Here is a 20,261-nt window from a genome sequence, read left to right as displayed (position 1 = left end):
GAACTGTTACTGAGGCGTTTCTGGGAGGTTGAAAGTTCCACTGAAGATTCGGTAATGGTCAAGCAGGAGGATGTCGATTGTGAAGATCACTTCAAAGCAAATTTCTCGCGCCTGTCATCTGGAGAGTTTGCCGTGAAGCTGCCCATCAAGAAAAGTTTGGAGATCTTGGGCGACTCATACACGCAAGCATATCGGCGGTTCCTCAACTTGGAGCGGAAACTTGAGCGTCGTCCGCAGCTGAAGGCTCAGTACGTATCTTTCATTAGGGTGGAATCAGAACTGCTCAGTCGTTGTCGCTATTTTCTACCGCATCATTGCGTGTTTAAGGAGGACAGCACGACCACCAAATTGAGGGTCGTGTTCGTTGGATCTGCCACAACATCAACAGGTTTTTCGTTAAACGAGGTCCTAATGGCGGGGCCTACTATCCAGCCAAAGCTGCTACATACGCTGCTTCGTTTTCGTACGTTCCTCATTGCGCTGACTGGTGACATTTGCAAGATGTACAGGTGTGTCCGAGTATCTGAGCCGGACAATTACCTGCAGTGCATCTTATGGAGGGATTCCCCTCACGAGGATGTGAAGGCGTTCAAGCTCGACACAGTAACATATGGAACCAAACCGGCTTCCTATCTTGCAATTCGTTCCATGCTCCAATTGGCAGAAGAAGAGAGGACTGCATTTCCCATTGGCTCGGAAGTGTTGACCTCCAACTTCTATGTCGACGATTTGATGACTGGAGGAGGATCTGTAGAGGAAGTGCGCGAAAAGATGAGGCAGACATCCCAGTTATTGGCTCGGGGAAGGTTCCCAATTCGGAAATGGTGCTCCAACGTCCCTGGCGTACTTGAGGGAATTCCTGACAAGGATAAGGAAACGCTGCTAAGGTTCGACGATGGCACCGACTTCACAAAGGCTCTTGGATTGGTTTGGGAGCCTTCATCTGATAATTTTCTCTTTTCGGTAGTACCCACGCAGCTGCCATCAAAGCCGACGAAACGTTCAATGTTGTCAACGATTGCTCGTTTTTATGATCCTTTAGGACTGATTGGGCCTGTCATCGCAAAGGCAAAGATTTTCCTTCAGTTGGTATGGAAGGAGCAGCTCCAATGGGATGAGAGTCTGCCAGAGTCTCTTTCATCAGCGTGGACCATTTTCTGCGAGAGTTTGTCCACCCCTCAACTGTTTAGATTTCCTCGTCTGTCAGTTCTCCCCAATTCAACAGTGGAAGTTCACGGGTTTTGTGACGCCAGCCTAGACGCCTATGGAGCATGTATTTACGTTGTGTCAAGGACAAATAATCGCGCGCACGTGCAACTTCTGTGTGCGAAGTCTCGTGTCGCCCCTCTTAAGGTATTGACGGTGCCCAAGTTGGAGTTATGTGGCGCTGACTTGCTTTCTCAATTGATCAGTGAGATACAGAAACTTAAATTGTTCACTGGAAGCTTCTATTGCTGGTCGGACTCCACAACTGCCTTGTCTTGGGTGCGCCATGACTCATCAAGCTTTAACGTATTCGTTGCAAATCGGGTCTCAGCCATTCAGGAGCGGACTGCTCAGATGGAGTGGCACTACGTGCCCATCGCCCAGAACCCTGCTGACATATTGTCCAGAGGCGCTTCGCCGTCAGAGCTTCTGGAATCGCATCTTTGGGCCCACGGGCCACCCTTTCTTCAAGATGAGCAACCTCTGTGGCCAGCAGCGTCTATTCAATCTGCGCCAACACTGGAGTTGCGCAAGAGAGTCCTGATTGCAGTTTGTCCATTCGTAGACTTATCTGACGGCCGAAAGTTCTCCAATTCCTTCGGAAAGATCCAGCGCACATTTGGATATGTATTCAAGTTTCTGCAGCGCAAAAGGTCGTCCGGATTAACAGTAGCTGACATCGTTGGTGGTACGCGGATACTTCTTCGTTCGATTCAGCGAGTGCATTTGTGGCCTGACTACAAGACTCTGCGTGACGAACAGCAGGTGCAGTCGTCTAGCTCCATCTCCTCACTCGCGCCGTTCCTGGATGACCATGGCTTGTTACGCGTCGGTGGGCGGTTGGAAAATTCATCACTTGATTTCAACGCACGGCACCCAGTCATTCTTCCAAGGCGTCATCCCGTCACATCTGCTGTAATTGTGCATGTCCATGAGCAGAATCTGCACGCTGGGCCTCGGTCATTGCTCGCACTTATTCGGCATGAGTATTGGCCGATTGGAGGGCGCAAGACAGTGGCCAGCGTCGTAAATCGCTGCACCAGATGTTTTAAGGCCAAGCCGCGCCTGCTGCAGCATATTATGGCCGACTTGCCGAAGGATCGTGTGAATGCGTCGTACGTTTTTGCAGTCACCGGTGTGGATTTTTGTGGTCCGTTCTTTTTTAAGAGTGAGGTGCGGACCAGACCACCCATCAAATGCTACATATGCCTCTTCATATGCTTTGCCACCAAGGCCGTTCACTTGGAGCTTGTGCAGGATCTATCGACGCCAGCGTTCATAAGCGCACTAAAGCGATTCATTTTAACTCGCGGTCGGCCCAGGGAAATTTGGTCCGATAACGCAACCAACTTTGTGGGAGCAAAGAACGAGTTGGCAGATTTGAAGAAGCTGTTTCTGGCAGAAAGGCATATGAAGGAAGTTCAGGAGTTTTGCGTTGCGGATCATATTGAATGGCGGTTTATTCCCCCTCGCTCTCCCCACTTTGGCGGACTCTGGGAGGCTGCGGTTAAAACAGCCAAGCATCATTTCTACCGTTCCGCTTCCAGCTCCTTGCTGTGCTTTGATGACCTGAGAACGCTTGTGTGCCATATCACTGCCATAATAAACTCAAGGCCATTGCTTCCCATTTCAGAGCATCCTGACGATTTAGACATGCTAACACCTGCGCATTTCTTAGGTACTGCTCCAATCCGTACCTTCGCGGAACCAGATGTGACCGGACTTAACTTCAATCGTCTTGATCGCTGGCAGCAGGTCAACTTCCTGCAGCAGACTTTCTGGTCCCGCTGGCGAGAGGAGTACCTCACGCTTCTGCAGGAGAGGGCAAAATGGAGGACTAAGCAGCCTAACCTCAGCGTCGGCGACGTGGTCCCTCGTAAAGAACGAGAACTTGCCTCCACTTAAGTGGCCGCTGGGAAGGGTGACGAAACTGATCGCCGGCAGAGATGGCGTTTCCAGGGTAGCTGAGCTCAAAACGGCTACTGGGAGCACCACGAGGGCTATCGCAAAGCTGTGTATGCTGCCAAAGAATGATGTCGAAGACCCGTGCTCTTCAACGGGGGGAGAATGTTCGGCTAAGCGCCGGCCCATGGCAGCGCAAAGAGAGCAGAGCTAAGCTCTTATGCACAACATTGCCTACCTGACTCTGCGCTCTTGAGTCATTTTCCCCCTCCCGAAAATCGTCAGCCGACGAAGGCTGTGAGGGAGGCTCGTCTGCGCAGCAGAGACACTTCGAAATCTAGCATCATCAAACGTACAACATATCGTCGGTTGGCACAGTGACCTGCTACATTGTTATTACCTTTTATACAAAACCCATTATTGTTTTCGCTTCAACACGGTCCACCACGGGTCCGCCTGTTGCTAACTCTTGCCCATTCTATTCCCACTCGCCTTGCATGGAAAATAAAGAAACTAACATAACCAAACAAACTGTGTTGTGAATTAATCAAAGTACAAATTGTCGATTTAACTCTACGCTATTGAAAAATCTCAATAGCTCAACAGTTTTTTTTACCGCATTCAGTCTTTATGATCTCTGAACGGCCTCAGCATAACCATTCCCACAAGGCATTGGTGCACCTAAGACCCACTAAATAAGCAATGTAATTTTCAAGGATTCCTTCGATGAAATTTTGGGATTCCGTTTCTTTTTTTTTTCCAAATTTCTCCAAACATGCTTGATGGAAGTAAAGTCCGGTAACTGGATTTGATTGCTGATTGCCGTGGTCAGAGCTCGAAAAAGATGCTCAACCAATTTTTCGTATGGAAAAGACAGAGAAAAATGAAACAGACGTGCTCTCTCTCTGAACAGAACACGTATTTTTGTTGCTCTCGTGTTTTCGGTCTGAGCGAGAGACTTTCGTTCGGCGCTCAACAACTGAGCTACATGCACGAAGTGTCTTTTTGTTGTAGTTGCGTTAGGTATTTGTTGTTGCTACTATATATTCCCTCGCCGGCAAAGCGTGGAAGAGGAAGGGATAACGAAGAACGAGAATGTAAATACAAAATCATAGGCAAATTTATAAACTTAAAAGATTTAATATCCATACTTCCACATATTCTTCATAGCAAAACAAAAGTGCACTTTATTATTTCCCTGACGGCTCATCGTAATTGATCCACACGCTTCAACGAAAAAAAACAAATGAGGCACGCGCGCAGAACACACACACACACATACATTCGCAAAAGACACTTTCGGCTCAACGAAGTGTCTCAAGTGAACGAATGCATAAGGAGAGCGAAAAGACACTCTCGTTGGTTGAGCAAAGAGCGAAGAGCGAAAAAACGAAGCGGAAGGGTCTTTTTGATTCCGTTTTTAAGCGTGTCCGCGAACAACCGGTTTTTTCATGACTGCTTGCGGAAAGGGACCACTTCTTGCGAGCTCTGGCCGTGGTAATTGAGCCAGATTTTATTAAAATAAGGTGAACTTTTTAGCTACACCTGTCCCTCGCTTATCACGAATTCTTTCAACACGAATTCGGTCTTACACGGTTATAAATTCGCTCCTTTTCCACTTTTAACACGCTCAAACCATCGTTCTTACACGATTGAAAAATAGCGAAATTTATTTTTTTTTGGCAATTATGCTTTAGTGTGCTGTATGCATCACTACGCATTGGGCGCACGTAGAACGAGAAGGAACGTGTGAGAAACGTTTTGGGGCCTTAAAAATGGTTAAGGAATTATGGCTTTTTTTCATGGTAACTTTTTTTTTTTACCTGAACCGTTAACATGGTCGGTTGCGCGGATTATTCCCCAAATATGTAATTTAAAAACTCGGGAAAAGTCGAAAATGATATCTTGGTCTTTTATATTTTTCTTTTATAGGTACATTAATAAGGCGATGTTTTTAAACAGCTAAGCTAAAACTGTTTGACCAATTCTCCAAAAATCAAAAAAATACAACTAAAAATATCGTTTGGAACGTTCTGCCCCAACGGCCAAAATGGGATCAAATCTGATCCGCTCATCGAAAGACCTCTTCAGTTTGAGAGAGATTTGGAAAATATAATTTTAGCTGTTAAAAGCCACTAAACAATCAAAAATTACCGATTTTTTATAAACAAGAAAAACGAATTTTTAATAAAAAAAACATTTTTCTTTGCAAAATGCAAACACTGCTTGAAAGAATACCTCAGAAAAACTAACGGGTCAGAAAATTCGACCGTAACTGTTATAAATTTTAAAGTAAAAATTGCAATCTGAGAATTATTTTAAACTTTTTTATATAAAAGTTACGAATAACACTTATTTTTAATTTAATTTCAATAGAAATCAGAATTAAGAGTTATTTTTAATTTATACTTTTAAAATCAAACATAAGAATTAATTATGATTTTCTTAATAAAAATCAAAAATAAGAGTTATTTTTGATTTTTTTTTTAAAAGTTGAAAATAATAGTTATACCGGAACTTTTATTTTAAAAGTTAAAAATAAAATTTTAAATTGATTATCCTTCCAATTGAGTGGTTTGTTATCATGAGTGTATGTATATTCCTGATCCTTGAGAAAATACCTTTCATATGATGCATCGCATGTCCTTCAAGGACGAATTTTAAGGATCTCACTATTTTCCTTTAGTTTTTAGTTTTTAGCTTTCATAATATGTTGCAGTACCATGCGTTGCATTACTTTGCCAAAAAAACCCATAACACCTGTGAAGGAGCAGGCTCCTGCACAACAACAGGGCAGTGGACACAGTCCTACCACAAGAGTGGTAAAACCCACACGGGCCCATCGAGGCGGGCCGGCAAACAGGACTGCCAGTATTTTGATTTAATTATTTCTTATTTTCTATTACTATTATTCATTTTTCATTACTATTCATTTACTCCATATTATTACTCATATTAGACGTAAGCAGCTAACGAAAATATATATAATAAGAAGTTAAACTAAGCATTGATTAGTGGGAACGATGGTCACTGGGAGCAGTCAGGTACCATCACTAGGAACCAGGAACCAGCACCAAGAACCAGCACCCCGAGCCAGGAACCAGCAGCAAGAACGAAGAACCAGCACCCAGAGCCAGGAACCAGCAGCAAGAACAAAGAACCAGTACCAAGAACACAAAAGAGAAAAACCGAGCGAACGAAAAGGGAGCATACGCTTAAGAGAGCGATAGGCGGGCCTAAGCAAAGAGAACATAGCTGACCGTCGGGAGAAGAGAGCCCTTCCCAAGCATAACTGGCACGCGTCAGAAAAATGAGCAGCAGAGCCAACGACGCAATGCTAGCACAAAGCCGAAAACCACCCCAAGCCAGCCCACAGCAGCCGAGAGAGGAGCAGCGCCGCGACGCGAGAGATAATCGACGATCGGCTCAGCGTTCGGCAGCTAAGCTACAAAGTAGCCGAGGGCCGGGCAGAATTACCGGCAGAGGCCGGATCAAGCGGCTTGGCACGCGTCAAAAAAGATGCGGGCCGGGAGTCGAAAAATGGTGTCAGAGGTGAGCAGTCGAGTTCCAGAGCAGAGTCCAGAGCGAGTGCGATCGCCGTGACCCCCGCCCCCAGGATTGGCAACAACGACAACAACACAGGACCTAGCCAACGACACCGACGGAATCCTGCCCGCTGAAGATTTCCCCAACACGGAGGCCACCGAGAATCAGCGAGATAACACCAAACCAGGCGCAAGAGGACGGGTAAGCCGGCTCACTTACGTGGGTGTGTAGGGAGAGAAAGAGACAGTGCGATAGGTAGGGACCCAACCACGGATATAATAAAGAATATATATAAAACGCTCTTGGTTATTGTATCGGCTGCCACCAAACTGTACCCTTCCATCTCTCCACCACTATCCTTGGGGAGACGGGCCATAGCATCGGTACGCGGTCAACGCACGGTGACTGTGGTCCGCCCCTCCCCCTTCCCGTAGCACCTTCCCCGTAGAAAACCTCGCCTTTTTCCCCCCGGAGGACCAGTTGAAAGGTGTGTACGCGGGCACGCACGGCACGCACGGCACCCCGAAACTGGATTCCCCATTCCCCCCGAGCATTTCCTTCCCGTGCCTGGCTGTAAGGGCCCCGTTCCGATCCCACGCGCGGAGCGCCGCACTTTTCCCTCGCCACTCATTCCAATCTATAGGTCCCAAAAATACAAATAGGCTGTATTAGGATCGCTTTATTCCCCCTCGCTCTCCCCACTTTGGCGGACTCTGGGAGGCTGCGGTTAAAACAGCCAAGCATCATTTCTACCGTTCCGCTTCCAGCTCCTTGCTGTGCTTTGATGACCTGAGAACGCTTGTGTGCCATATCACTGCCATAATAAACTCAAGGCCATTGCTTCCCATTTCAGAGCATCCTGACGATTTAGACATGCTAACACCTGCGCATTTCTTAGGTACTGCTCCAATCCGTACCTTCGCGGAACCAGATGTGACCGGACTTAACTTCAATCGTCTTGATCGCTGGCAGCAGGTCAACTTCCTGCAGCAGACTTTCTGGTCCCGCTGGCGAGAGGAGCACCGCACGCTTCTGCAGGAGAGGGCAAAATGGAGGACTAAGCAGCCTAACCTCAGCGTCGGCGACGTGGTCCTCGTAAAGAACGAGAACTTGCCTCCACTTAAGTGGCCGCTGGGAAGGGTGACGAAACTGATCGCCGGCAGAGATGGCGTTTCCAGGGTAGCTGAGCTCAAAACGGCTACTGGGAGCACCACGAGGGCTATCGCAAAGCTGTGTATGCTGCCAAAGAATGATGTCGAAGACCCGTGCTCTTCAACGGGGGAGAATGTTCGGCTAAGCGCCGGCCCATGGCAGCGCAAAGAGAGCAGAGCTAAGCTCTTATGCACAACATTGCCTACCTGACTCTGCGCTCTTGAGTCATTTTCCCCCTCCCGAAAATCGTCAGCCGACGAAGGCTGTGAGGGAGGCTCGTCTGCGCAGCAGAGACACTTCGAAATCTAGCATCATCAAACGTACAACATATCGTCGGTTGGCACAGTGACCTGCTACATTGTTATTACCTTTTATACAAAACCCATTATTGTTTTCGCTTCAACACGGTCCACCACGGGTCCGCCTGTTGCTAACTCTTGCCCATTCTATTCCCACTCGCCTTGCATGGAAAATAAAGAAACTAACATAACCAAACAAACTGTGTTGTGAATTAATCAAAGTACAAATTGTCGATTTAACTCTACGCTATTGAAAAATCTCAATAGCTCAACAGTTTTTTTTACCGCATTCAGTCTTTATGATGTCTGAACGGCCTCAGCATAACCATTCCCACAAGGCATTGGTGCACCTAAGACCCACTAGGTTAGGTTAGGTTAACCCAGACGGCCCTCACGGGGCCACGCATAGGCCAATATGGCCCTTAGTTGTCCGGATGGGGGTGTATGAACCTTTCGAGAATATTTATGAGGTTTTGAAGTCCCTAAGGATCGAGGTGTTTTTGGCAAAGGCTAGCAGTTCCCCTGGCGTCCTCTTGGAGGCATCTTCCAGTGATGCCAGTACCGGGGCGCCCAGGTATATTCTCCTAGCCCTTGAGAGGGCCGGGCAGTTGCAGATGAGATGTTCCAGGGTTTCAGTTGCCCCGGATTCCTCGCATTTCCTGCAGTGGCCACTGTTGGTGATGCCTAGTTTGACGGCATGTGCCGCGGCCAGACAGTGACCTGTGAGTATTCCCACCAACATTCTGCAGTCCTTCCGTGGGAGGTGCAGTATGTAGTAGCTGAGTTTCCTGTTGCGCATGGTTTTTGAGGTTCTGCAGGTGGTGGTTCTGCTCCACCTGCTTCTTGCCTGTGTGTCGGCCCGTTTCTCTAAATCGCTTTGGAGCGTTCTAAGGGAGACAGGCACGTTCTCAGTTCTGTCGTTTTCCAGCCCGACGCCGTCCTTAGCCAGACCGTCCGCCATCTCGTTGCCATCGATGCCTTGGTGGCTGGGAACCCAGTAGATCCGCACTGACTTTGTCGTGCTTAGGATATCTTGTGCCTCCCTGCTTGCCAAGACATTTCTGGAACTGACCGCCGACGACTGCATGGATCTTATCGCCGCCTGGCTGTCCACGAACAGGTTGATCACGTCGTGTGGACGATCCGTAGACTGAGCAGCCTCTGCCGCTTTCCGTATGGCGAAGACTTCCGCCTGGAATATGCTGCATTGGTCCGGTAGCTTATAGGACAGCCTTATCTCAGGGTCTGTACAGTATATGCCTGCTCCTACTCCTCCTTCCATCTTGGAGCCATCAGTGTAGATGTTGAGGTGTTGAGTCTGGTCCCGACCCCTTTTCCAATCATCGGGTCCCATGTATGAGGTTGTTTTTACATCCAGGCCAGTTTGGGGGATCATGTAGTCAGATATACTGGTCATGTCTCGGCCAATTGAACTGTGCCCGAATCCTTGTAGAGACATATTGCCTGATGCTACTAAGCGTTGTGCCGCCTTTCCTGCAGTCAGTTGAGCGTGGATGTCCAGGGGGTCTATTCCGATTATGGTTTCGAGAGCTTTTGTTGGGGTTGACCTCAGCGCCCCCGTAATGCAGAGCAGTGCCTGCCGCTGGGTCCTTTCCATAAGCTTGTTGTACGTCTTCTTTTCTGTCGCTTGCCACCACACTAAGACTCCGTACAGCAGAGTCGGTCGCACCACCGAGATGTAGATCCAGTGCATTAGAGCGGGTGACAGGCCCCACGTGCTGCTAAGCATCTTCTTGGATGCGTATAGCGCAATGGTGGCCTTCTTCACCCTTTCCACCACATTGGGCCTCCATGCCAGCTTGCTATCCAGTACTATGCCGAGGTATTTGACTTGTGTTTTCGGGGTCAGCCTGGTTTTGTCAATTTTCGGGGGGATCCATGCCGGTACCTTGTATCTCTTGGTAAAGAGGATGAGGTCCGTCTTGTCCGCGTTGATACTGAGTCCTACTTTTCCTGCCCACTCACATATCTCCCTGAGTGTTGATTCCATTATGGAGCTGAGGGTCGATGGACATACTCCCGTAATAATTATGCTTATGTCATCTGCATAGGCTGTTATTTTTGGGGCTCTCCTCTCGAATCTCTTTATTAAGTCGTCGACCACCAGGTTCCACAGGAGGGGCGACAGGACCCCACCTTGTGGTGTGCCTCTATGCGCCCCCCTCACCATGGAAGCGGTGCCCCACTCTGATTGCACCCGTCTGCAACTTAGAAGGTTCTTTATCCAGAGGTTGATTGCGGGATGTGTGTTGGTCGCTTCTAGGCGGTCCATAATAGCGTTCGTAGTGACATTGTTGAATGCTCCGGATATGTCTACGAACACTCCTAGAGCATACTTTTTATTATGTAGGGCTCTCTCGATGGTGGCTACTAGCGAGTGCAGTGCCGTCTCTACCGATTTCCCTTTGGTGTAGGCATGCTGGTTGGTTGACATCAGTCTCCCTACATCATTCCTGATGTGTAGATCCAGCAGCTTTTCGAGTGTTTTGAGTAGAAAGGATGTAAGGCTTATCGGTCTATAATCCTTGGGGCTCATATGGCTGCACTTTCCTGCCTTTGGAAGGAAGACAATCCTCGAGGTCCTCCATTGGATAGGGATATAGCCTGTGCTCAGGCAAGCTGAGTATATTGCAGAGAGCCATGGGGTGATCACGTCTTTGGTCACCTGTAGCATGGCTGGGAATATACCGTCTAGTCCAGGTGCTTTTGTACCCGCAAAGGAGTCTATAGCCCAGTGGATTTTCTTAGACGATATGAGACCTGTTGGGGGATGCACTTCCTCAGTTACTAGGTCCTGATGCGTTGTAGCGTCAGCAACCTCGGTGCATCCTGGGAAGTGAGCTTCCATTAGTGCTGTTAGGGCTTCTTCACTGCCCTCAGTCCACTGTCCATCTTCTCGCTTCAGCTGACTCTGTATGGTAGGTTGCTTTGATAGCAGCTTCCGGAGTCTAGCCGTTTCTGGGACTGTCTCGATATTGGAGCAGAAGTTCCTCCACGAGTTTCTTTGTGCCCTGCGTATTTCCTTCTTGTACTCCCTGAGTAGGGTTTTGTATTCCTCATTGATTATCTCCTCGTTCGCCTGTTTGGCGATTTTGAAGAATTCTTTGAGGTTGTTTCTTTGAAGCGATAAGTCCCGGTTCCACCAGAGTGGTTTGGTCCTCTTTTTCGTTCTCGAGGGTGGGCATGATGCGTGGTACGCATCCAGTAGTTCCTTTGACAGGGTCTCTAGGGACGTTTCTATGTCTTCCGGGGATTTCACTGTGCCCGGGCGAGTCGCGAGCTTTGAAGTAACTGTTTTTTTTAACTTTTCCCAGTTTGTGTTCCGGGGGTTTCTATAAACAGTTATCTTCGGAGAGTGTTTAAATTCGCACTTGAATTGAATGTACTTGTGGTCTGAGAAGGATGGTCTTTCAAGGACTCTCCAGCCAGATACCAGAGTACTCTTTCCCGTTACGAGTGTTAGATCTAGTACGTTGGACGAGGTGGGACCTACGAAGGTGTGTTCCTCCCCTACGTTTGCTACATCTAGGTTAGTTGATAGTATGAAGTCTAAAAGTGACTCACCTCTGTCGTTGATGTCGGGGCTTCCCCACACGCTGTGGTGGGCATTGGCGTCCGTACCAACCAGAAGTTGCTGGTCTTTCGGGCTGGCATCCGCCACCAGACTCCTTAGCTCTTCCGGTGGAGCTGGCCTGTCGTGTGCCATATAGCAGGAAGCTACCATAAGGTGCTTTTCCTCGCTTTCTAGCATCACAGCAGTCAGGTCATCAGTGCTGTAATGAGACAAAAGGTAAGCATGGATGCCCTTCCGTACGAGTACGGTGGTTCTGGTCCTGCTTACCGATGGTGAGTGGAAAAGGTTGTAGTTAGAGGACTTTAGTCCGGCCACAGCGTTGCCAGAGGCAAGCCATGGCTCCTGGACCAGAGCTATGTCGACGGGCCCTTGCTCCATGGCGATGAGGAGCTCCGTCGACGCGAGTTTGCTCTTATGGAGGTTGAGCTGCAGCACCCTCACTGACATGGGAGGCTGGCTCAACTACACTTGACGGGTTGACTATTACTGTCAGGTCTCCGTCCTCCTCCTCTTCGGAGTCGTCCAGCGCCATACCCTGAGCGGCCTCCACGATGGACTCCAGACCGAGGTCCTTCTCCACCTCGCCTGCCTGCAGGGTGTGCGTGTCCTTGTCTTCGGGGTGGCGCTTTTTGAGGCGGAGGTATACGCTACCCATGCCCCACGCCATCTTCCCGAATCTGGGGTACAGCAGATCCTCTGCCTCCTTGCTGATTTGGAGGATCGCACTCTGGGCCCCGTTGGGTAGTGGGCTCCCAATGTGCAGGATCCTCCAGTTCGCCGTTGGCACGTCTGGGTTCTGCCGCTGTAGCAGCCTCAGCGCACGGTCTCCTTGGATTGCGATGGGGAAGAGTACCTTCGCCTTTGGTATGGACGGGATTAGCTCCCTTTCCACAACCTCCAGTCTGGCCCCCTCCCACATCGCCTCCATTTGGCAGACCGTTTGCGTCAGCCACTTGAGTGTGGGGTCGTCCATACATTTAAGTATTTTGACCCCGTTAAGCCACCCAGCACCATCGAACGTGGGCATGGGGGCTGTTGGGTCCTCCTCCATTCTTCCGAACAGCGACTCTACGAGCTGCGCGTGCACCATCTTCCACCGCGCCTCCGTCATCTTGCCATTCTCGTCACTCCGGTCAATGAGTGCCACGATCAGATGTCGTTTGGTCACCTCATTGACCTTCGCCTTGGGTTTGGGCTTCTTTGCCGTTTTGGGTGGAGGTCCCACCCCCTTGGGCCCGCGTTGCCGCTTGCTCGCCGGAGTGTCCTTACTGACGCTCTCGGTCGAGCGTTGCCTTTTGGTGGCGAGAATCTCCTCCACCTTATTGGCAAATTCTCCCTTCGTCGCTTTCATTTGCGGCATTTGCGCAAAGTGTAGGCGGCCCTCCTCTACCTTTTGCTCGGCCCAGGCTAGCTTGGACTTCTCCTCTTGGGAGATGTCCTCTTTGCCTTGGAGCCGGCTTCGGATCTTGAGCCGCCTTGTATTGAGCCTTAGCCTTCATCCCCTCCCTAGAACGCTTCGGCCCTTCCCTACGCAGGGAGCTGGAACCTGGTTCAGGCGAGCGGAGAAGGCTATCTTCCTCGTTCTTGCTGACCGAGAGCACGCTCTCCAGGTCCGAGTCTGTCTCGACTAAGGCACCTGTGCGGCTCAGCTTGGAGTGAGTCCGTTTTGTGGCAGTAGCATTGCAACTGACATGACCTGCTCCCGCCATATCAGAGGTGTGACCGCTGGCGACACGCAGAGAGGATTGCTCCTCCCCGTGCCCGCCGGTGGTAGCAGTCACGCTTTCCACCGACGTTTGGGTTGACATCCCAACCCGTGTTTGACCTTCTGTCCGCTCCATATTAGGCCCGAAGGTCCATACGTGGTTGATGTTTTTTGGGGGACCACCCCCTAGCGTTTTATGCCTACCCGCCAGGCACCTCCAGCCATGGCCGTGGTTCAGTTCCCCCATTTCGGGAGGACCTGGACCCGGCCTTGGCTGACACTGCATTACCCCGGACAGGGCAAGCGACAGTGCATCACCCGATCCGGGATAATGCAGTGCCCATTGCCCGGCCGGCACCCTCGGGGCGGGTTCAGCTGGAGGATTTTCGCCGACCCCCTAAATAAGCAATGTAATTTTCAAGGATTCCTTCGATGAAATTTTGGGATTCCGTTTCTTTTTTTTTTCCAAATTTCTCCAAACATGCTTGATGGAAGTAAAGTCCGGTAACTGGATTTGATTGCTGATTGCCGTGGTCAGAGCTCGAAAAAGATGCTCAACCAATTTTTCGTATGGAAAAGACAGAGAAAAATGAAACAGACGTGCTCTCTCTCTGAACAGAACACGTATTTTTGTTGCTCTCGTGTTTTCGGTCTGAGCGAGGGACTTTCGTTCGGCGCTCAACAACTGAGCTACATGCACGAAGTGTCTTTTTGTTGTAGTTCCGTTAGGTATTTGTTGTTGCTACTATATTCCCCCCCCGCCAAAGCGTGGAAGAGGAAGGGATAACGAAGAACGAGAATGTAAATACAAAATCATAGGCAAATTTATAAACTTAAAAGATTTAATATCCATACTTCCACATATTCTTCATAGCAAAACAAAAGTGCACTTTATTATTTCCCTGACGGCTCATCGTAATTGATCCACACGCTTCAACGAAAAAAAACAAATGAGGCACGCGCGCAGAACACACACCCCACATACATTCGCAAAAGACACTTTCGGCTCAACGAAGTGTCTCAAGTGAACGAATGCATAAGGAGAGCGACAAGACACTCTCGTTGGTTGAGCAAAAGGAGCGAGAGAGCGAAAAAACGAAGCGAAAGGGTCTTTTCGATTCCGTTTTTAAGCGTGTCCGCGAACAACCGGTTTTTTCATGACTGCTTGCGGAAAGGGACCACTTCTTGCGAGCTCTGGCCGTGGTAATTGAGCCAGATTTTATTAAAATAAGGTGAACTTTTTAGCTACACCTGTCCCTCGCTTATCACGAATTCTTTCAACACGAATTCGGTCTTACACGGTTATAAATTCGCTCCTTTTTCCACTTTTAACACGCTCAAACCATCGTTCTTACACGATTGAAAAATAGCGAAATTTATTTTTTTTTGGCAATTATGCTTTAGTGTGCTGTATGCATCACTACGCATTGGGCGCACGTAGAACGAGAAGGAACGTGTGAGAAACGTTTTGGGGCCTTAAAAATGGTTAAGGAATTATGGCTTTTTTTCATGGTAACTTTTTTTTTTTACCTGAACCGTTAACATGGTCGGTTGCGCGGATTATTCCCCAAATATGTAATTTAAAAACTCGGGAAAAGTCGAAAATGATATCTTGGTCTTTTATATTTTTCTTTTATAGGTACATTAATAAGGCGATGTTTTTAAACAGCTAAGCTAAAACTGTTTGACCAATTCTCCAAAAATCAAAAAAATACAACTAAAAATATCGTTTGGAACGTTCTGCCCAACGGCCAAAATGGGATCAAATCTGATCCGCTCATCGAAAGACCTCTTCAGTTTGAGAGAGATTTGGAAAATATAATTTTAGCTGTTAAAAGCCACTAAACAATCAAAAATTACCGATTTTTTATAAACAAGAAAAACGAATTTTTAATAAAAAAAACATTTTTCTTTGCAAAATGCAAACACTGCTTGAAAGAATACCTCAGAAAAACTAACGGGTCAGAAAATTCGACCGTAACTGTTATAAATTTTAAAGTAAAAATTGCAATCTGAGAATTATTTTAAACTTTTTTATATAAAAGTTACGAATAACACTTATTTTTAATTTAATTTCAATAGAAATCAGAATTAAGAGTTATTTTTAATTTATACTTTTAAAATCAAACATAAGAATTAATTATGATTTTCTTAATAAAAATCAAAAATAAGAGTTATTTTTGATTTTTTTTTAAAAGTTGAAAATAATAGTTATACCGTAACTTTTATTTTAAAAGTTAAAAATAAATTTTAAATTGATTATCCTTCCAATTGAGTGGTTTGTTATCATGAGTGTATGTATATTCCTGATCCTTGAGAAAATACCTTTCATATGATGCATCGCATGTCCTTCGAGGACGAATTTTAAGGATCTCACTATTTTCCTTTATATTTAGTTTTTAGCTTTCATAATATGTTGCAGTACCATGCGTTGCATTACTTTGCCAAAAAAACCCATAACACCTGTGAAGGAGCAGGCTCCTGCACAACAACAGGGCAGTGGACACAGTCCTACCACAAGAGTGGTAAAACCCACACGGGCCCATCGAGGCGGGCCGGCAAACAGGACTGCCAGTATTTTGATTAATTATTTCTTATTTTCTATTACTATTATTCATTTTTCATTACTATTCATTTACTCCATATTATTACTCATATTAGACGTAAGCAGCTAACGAAAATATATATAATAAGAAGTTAAACTAAGCATTGATTAGTGGGAACGATGGTCACTGGGAGCAGTCAGGTACCATCACTAGGAACCAGGAACCAGCACCAAGAACCAGCACCCCAGCCAGGAACCAGCAGCAAGAACGAAGAACCAGCACCCAGAGCCAGGAACCAGCAGCAAGAACAAAGAACCAGTACCAAGAACACAAAAGAGAAAAACCGAGCGAACGAAAAGGGAGCATACGCTTAAGAGAGCGATAGGCGGGCCTAAGCAAAGAGAACATAGCTGACCGTCGGGAGAAGAGAGCCCTTCCCAAGCATAACTGGCACGCGTCAGAAAAATGAGCAGCAGAGCCAACGACGCAATGCTAGCACAAAGCCGAAAACCACCCCAAGCCAGCCCACAGCAGCCGAGAGAGGAGCAGCGCCGCGACGCGAGAGATAATCGACGATCGGCTCAGCGTTCGGCAGCTAAGCTACAAAGTAGCCGAGGGCCGGGCAGAATTACCGGCAGAGGCCGGATCAAGCGGCTTGGCACGCGGCAAAAAAGATGCGGGCCGGGAGTCGAAAAATGGTGTCAGAGGTGAGCAGTCGAGTTCCAGAGCAGAGTCCAGAGCGAGTGCGATCGCCGTGACCCCCGCCCCCAGGATTGGCAACAACGACAACAACACAGGACCTAGCCAACGACGACGACGGAATCCTGCCCGCTGAAGATTTCCCCAACACGGAGGCCACCGAGAATCAGCGAGATAACACCAAACCAGGCGCAAGAGGACGGGTAAGCCGGCTCACTTACGTGGGTGTGTAGGGAGAGAAAGAGACGGTGCGATAGGTAGGGACCCAACCACGGATATAATAAAGAATATATATAAAACGCTCTTGGTTATTGTATCGGCTGCCACCAAACTGTACCCTTCCATCTCTCCACCACTATCCTTGGGGAGACGGGCCATAGCATCGGTACGCGGTCAACGCACGGTGACTGTGGTCCGCCCCTCCCCCTTCCCGTAGCACCTTCCCCGTAGAAAACCTCGCCTTTTTCCCCCCGGAGGACCAGTTGAAAGGTGTGTACGCGGGCACGCACGGCACGCACGGCACCCCGAAACTGGATTCCCCATTCCCCCCGAGCATTTCCTTCCCGTGCCTGGCTGTAAGGGCCCCGTTCCGATCCCACGCGCGGAGCGCCGCACTTTTCCCTCGCCACTCATTCCAATCTATAGGTCCCAAAAATACAAATAGGCTGTATTAGGATCGGGCCCTGGGCAGAGTGAGAGGCTGTACCCCGGCCTGAGAAAACATCCTTACAGATGGCGCCCGAGCAGGGACTTTTAGAGAAGAAATTTGCGAAAAATAGGGCAAGGAATTGTAGGAGCAACCAGCGATAAGTGGTATGAACACCAGTACAGCGTAGATCAGCCTCAGAGAATCACCCACACCCAAAGCCAAGACCACAGACCCAGCCCCTTATACCTCGTGGGACGACGACAGGGACACCACAGAATCATCCAAGAACAAGGAGCCGAGCAACAACACACACAGGCAGCAGAAATCAGCACCATACATCTTTTTTTTTCGACCCTCCAACCCATGTACAGCTGAGGCTGGTTTTTCTTAGCTCCTCGCAGCCACGCGCCAAGAGAAGTTTGGCAACAGCGCAGCCACGCGGTCGCAGCATCGCCACGCGCAGATCACGCGACGTGAAAATCGGCAACCGCGCGACCACGTTTCGCGGTCGGTCGTAGCGGCAGCGACGCCCGAAAACACATTGGCGCACGTGTGGGAAAGAGACAGCAAGTGACGCCGAGAAGTGCAGGAACAGCGCGACCACGTTTCGCGGTCGGCCGTAGCAGCAGCGGCGCCCGAAAACACATTTGCGCACGTGTGAGACAGAGACAGCAGGTGACGCCGAGAAGTGCGGCAACAGCGCGACCACGTTTTGCGGTCGGCCGTAGCAGCAGCGACGCCCGAAAACACATTGGCGCACAGGCGAGAAAGAGACAGCAGGTGACGCCGAGAAGTTCGGCAACAACGCAACCACGCGGTCGCAGCATCGCCACGCGCGGATCACGCGACGTGAAAATCGGCAACAGCGCTTCGACGCCCAGAAGGGCAGCAGCGACAAAACTACACGGCGACGGTAACTACGCAAGAACAATATAAGGCAGCACCCAAGCCCAGGAAGGGAGAGTGGAGTTCTAGCCCTCGACGTGAACAGTGAACAAAATAAAAGCTCTAGCTTCCAACGAAAAAGACTCTAACAAACAAAAGCCCTGTTCATAGATCCTTTAGTGCAAAACCAAATATCCTGCCGCAGGATCGATCGCCTAGTACCGCGCCGCGAATCCTGACAAAGGATCAAAAGTCTTAGGTGCCAAACCAAGCATCCGTCCGCAGGATCACCCGCCTTGTACCAACCGTTTGGTAACGCGCCGCGTCTCGTGCCAAAGTGCACCGATCCCTAGTGCTGTGCATAGCCCTTGCCAAGGACCACCGATTCCTAGCACTGTGCCGTGCACCCGTGTCCAGAAGGAGTACTTATTCCCCCGCACCAAGCCACCTAGCCCTGCCCGCTACGACCTCGAAGGGGAAACATGGGCTCACGCTGGATATCCTACCGTCGGAAGGACGAGCTACAAGGATTGGCCCAAGAGTTTGGACTCGAGACTGCCGGAACGGTGGATGAGCTCCGAAGTCGGATCGCCGGGTTTATTTCACGCGGCGGCCACTCGGAGGAAATTCAGGCAAGGATAGCTGAGTTGGACACCCACTTCGGCAGTATCCCCAGTCCCAGGGACCCACGAAGCCCCGCAACGTCTCCAGGACCAGAGACGAGAGCAAAGGAGGAAAGAGGCAGAGATAGGAAGCAGCTCTTATTGGTGATCCCTGAACCAGCCACTCATCCCAAATCTCCAGGTCGCCCCATGACCCTCAGGACACCTCCAGGACAAGGAACGGAGGCCTCCGAGCTACCACCCCCCGACGGAAACCTCCAGCAAGGCCCAATTCTGGAACTGCCACCATGGGTACTCCCCGAGTTGCCCAGCACGAGCCAAGGATTGGGAACCAGTGCCGCTGGACCCCGTGACACGACCGCTGAGCCACAGGCTGGCCAGAGTAACCACCAGCAGCCCAACAGACAGGAGCCACCCCAAATGGCCGTGGCTGAACCATGCAGTATGCCTCGAGGGCCAGGACCTAGCACCATCGGGCCACGCCCCACCCGGAGTCAGCCATCAATCGTCGACAGCCACTACCAACCGGGTATGTCTCAGGGACAACGGGCCCCACACTCAGGAGGCGAGATCTCGTCTTCCCTGCTGGCAGACAAGCTCAGGAAATGGGGGCTCACGTTCAATGGCCATACGGACCCTCTGGCATTCATCGAACGACTAGAGGAGCGGGTCGAGTCGTACGGAGGAAGCCCGGAGCAACTGCCACGAGCCGTATCCGGTCTCTTGACAGGTAAGGCCGAGGGGTGGTTTCGAACCTTTCAGATGCAAGGTCAGAACTGGACAGATTTCCGGAAGGAATTCTTGGAGTTTTTCTTGCCGCCCCGATACTTCCAACGCTTAGAGGACACCATCCGGAGCCGGGAACAGAAGCCCAAGGAGTCCTTCCGGGACTACCTGATCGAGCTACGACTGATGATGCAGCGGGCTCAGTACACTCGAGAACAGGAATTGGACCGGATTTACGAGAATCTTCGACCAGAGTATCAAATGTATACTCGCAGGCAAGACTTCCGCTCGCTGACGGAATTAACTCAGCTCATCTCGGCATATGAGACCGCCAGGGACCGCGGCCCATCACGCACCAACGTATCTACACCGACGTACCTACAGCGGGCCTCACACGGAGGCCAAGGGGCCACAAACCAACGGGGTGCCAACCACGAGGCATCCAGAAGGTCGGAGGCCGCCCATCTCGGGAAACGGCCGGATGAGGATGAACCGGTCGACGTGCGACGGGCCTGCCGAAAGTGCGGAGAAGATGGACATTTTCGTAGCGACTGCATCAATCAACAGAAGCTATTCTGTTGGGAGTGCGGCCGCCGAGGAATCAGGACTATCAATTGCTGCCGAAAGCTCGAGTCGGGAAACGAGTCGGGTCTCCGCCCCACTGGGACACGGGCGGAGACGCACACCCAAGATCCGGGGACATCCACCCACTAAGTATGGCAGGAGGG

General features: G+C 49.6%; 1 protein-coding gene across 1 annotated transcript; it reads left to right on the top strand.

Annotated features, from left to right (window-relative positions):
• The first annotated feature begins 54 nt into the window (after positions 1–54).
• On the top strand, positions 55–17,873 carry LOC121404670. Its single transcript, XM_041594664.1, has 6 exons — positions 55–927; positions 1,354–3,082; positions 7,553–7,833; positions 16,547–16,658; positions 16,723–16,853; positions 17,691–17,873. Exons 1-6 carry the CDS (start codon positions 55–57, stop codon positions 17,871–17,873), a joined length of 3,309 nt encoding a protein of 1,102 aa, XP_041450598.1.
• Positions 17,874–20,261: the final 2,388 nt, after the last annotated feature.

Source organism: Drosophila obscura, unplaced genomic scaffold (assembly GCF_018151105.1).
Source record: "Drosophila obscura isolate BZ-5 IFL unplaced genomic scaffold, ASM1815110v1 contig_31, whole genome shotgun sequence".
NCBI classification, from domain to species: Eukaryota; Metazoa; Arthropoda; class Insecta; order Diptera; family Drosophilidae; genus Drosophila; species Drosophila obscura.
The sequence above is the reverse complement of the archived record's forward strand: the minus strand, read 5'-3'. Positions and strand labels throughout refer to the sequence as shown.

Coding starts and splice junctions, on each gene's coding strand:
- LOC121404670 (XM_041594664.1), top strand. CDS start 55: ATGGTCAAGCAGGAGGATGTCGATTGTGAAGATCACTTCAAAGCAAAT. Junction 3,083..7,552: donor CGTCGGCGACGTGGTCCCTC/GTAAAGAACGAG, acceptor CGCATTTCTTAG/GTACTGCTCCAATCCGTACC. Junction 7,834..16,546: donor GCAGAGATGGCGTTTCCAGG/GTAGCTGAGCTC, acceptor AGCGTTCGGCAG/CTAAGCTACAAAGTAGCCGA.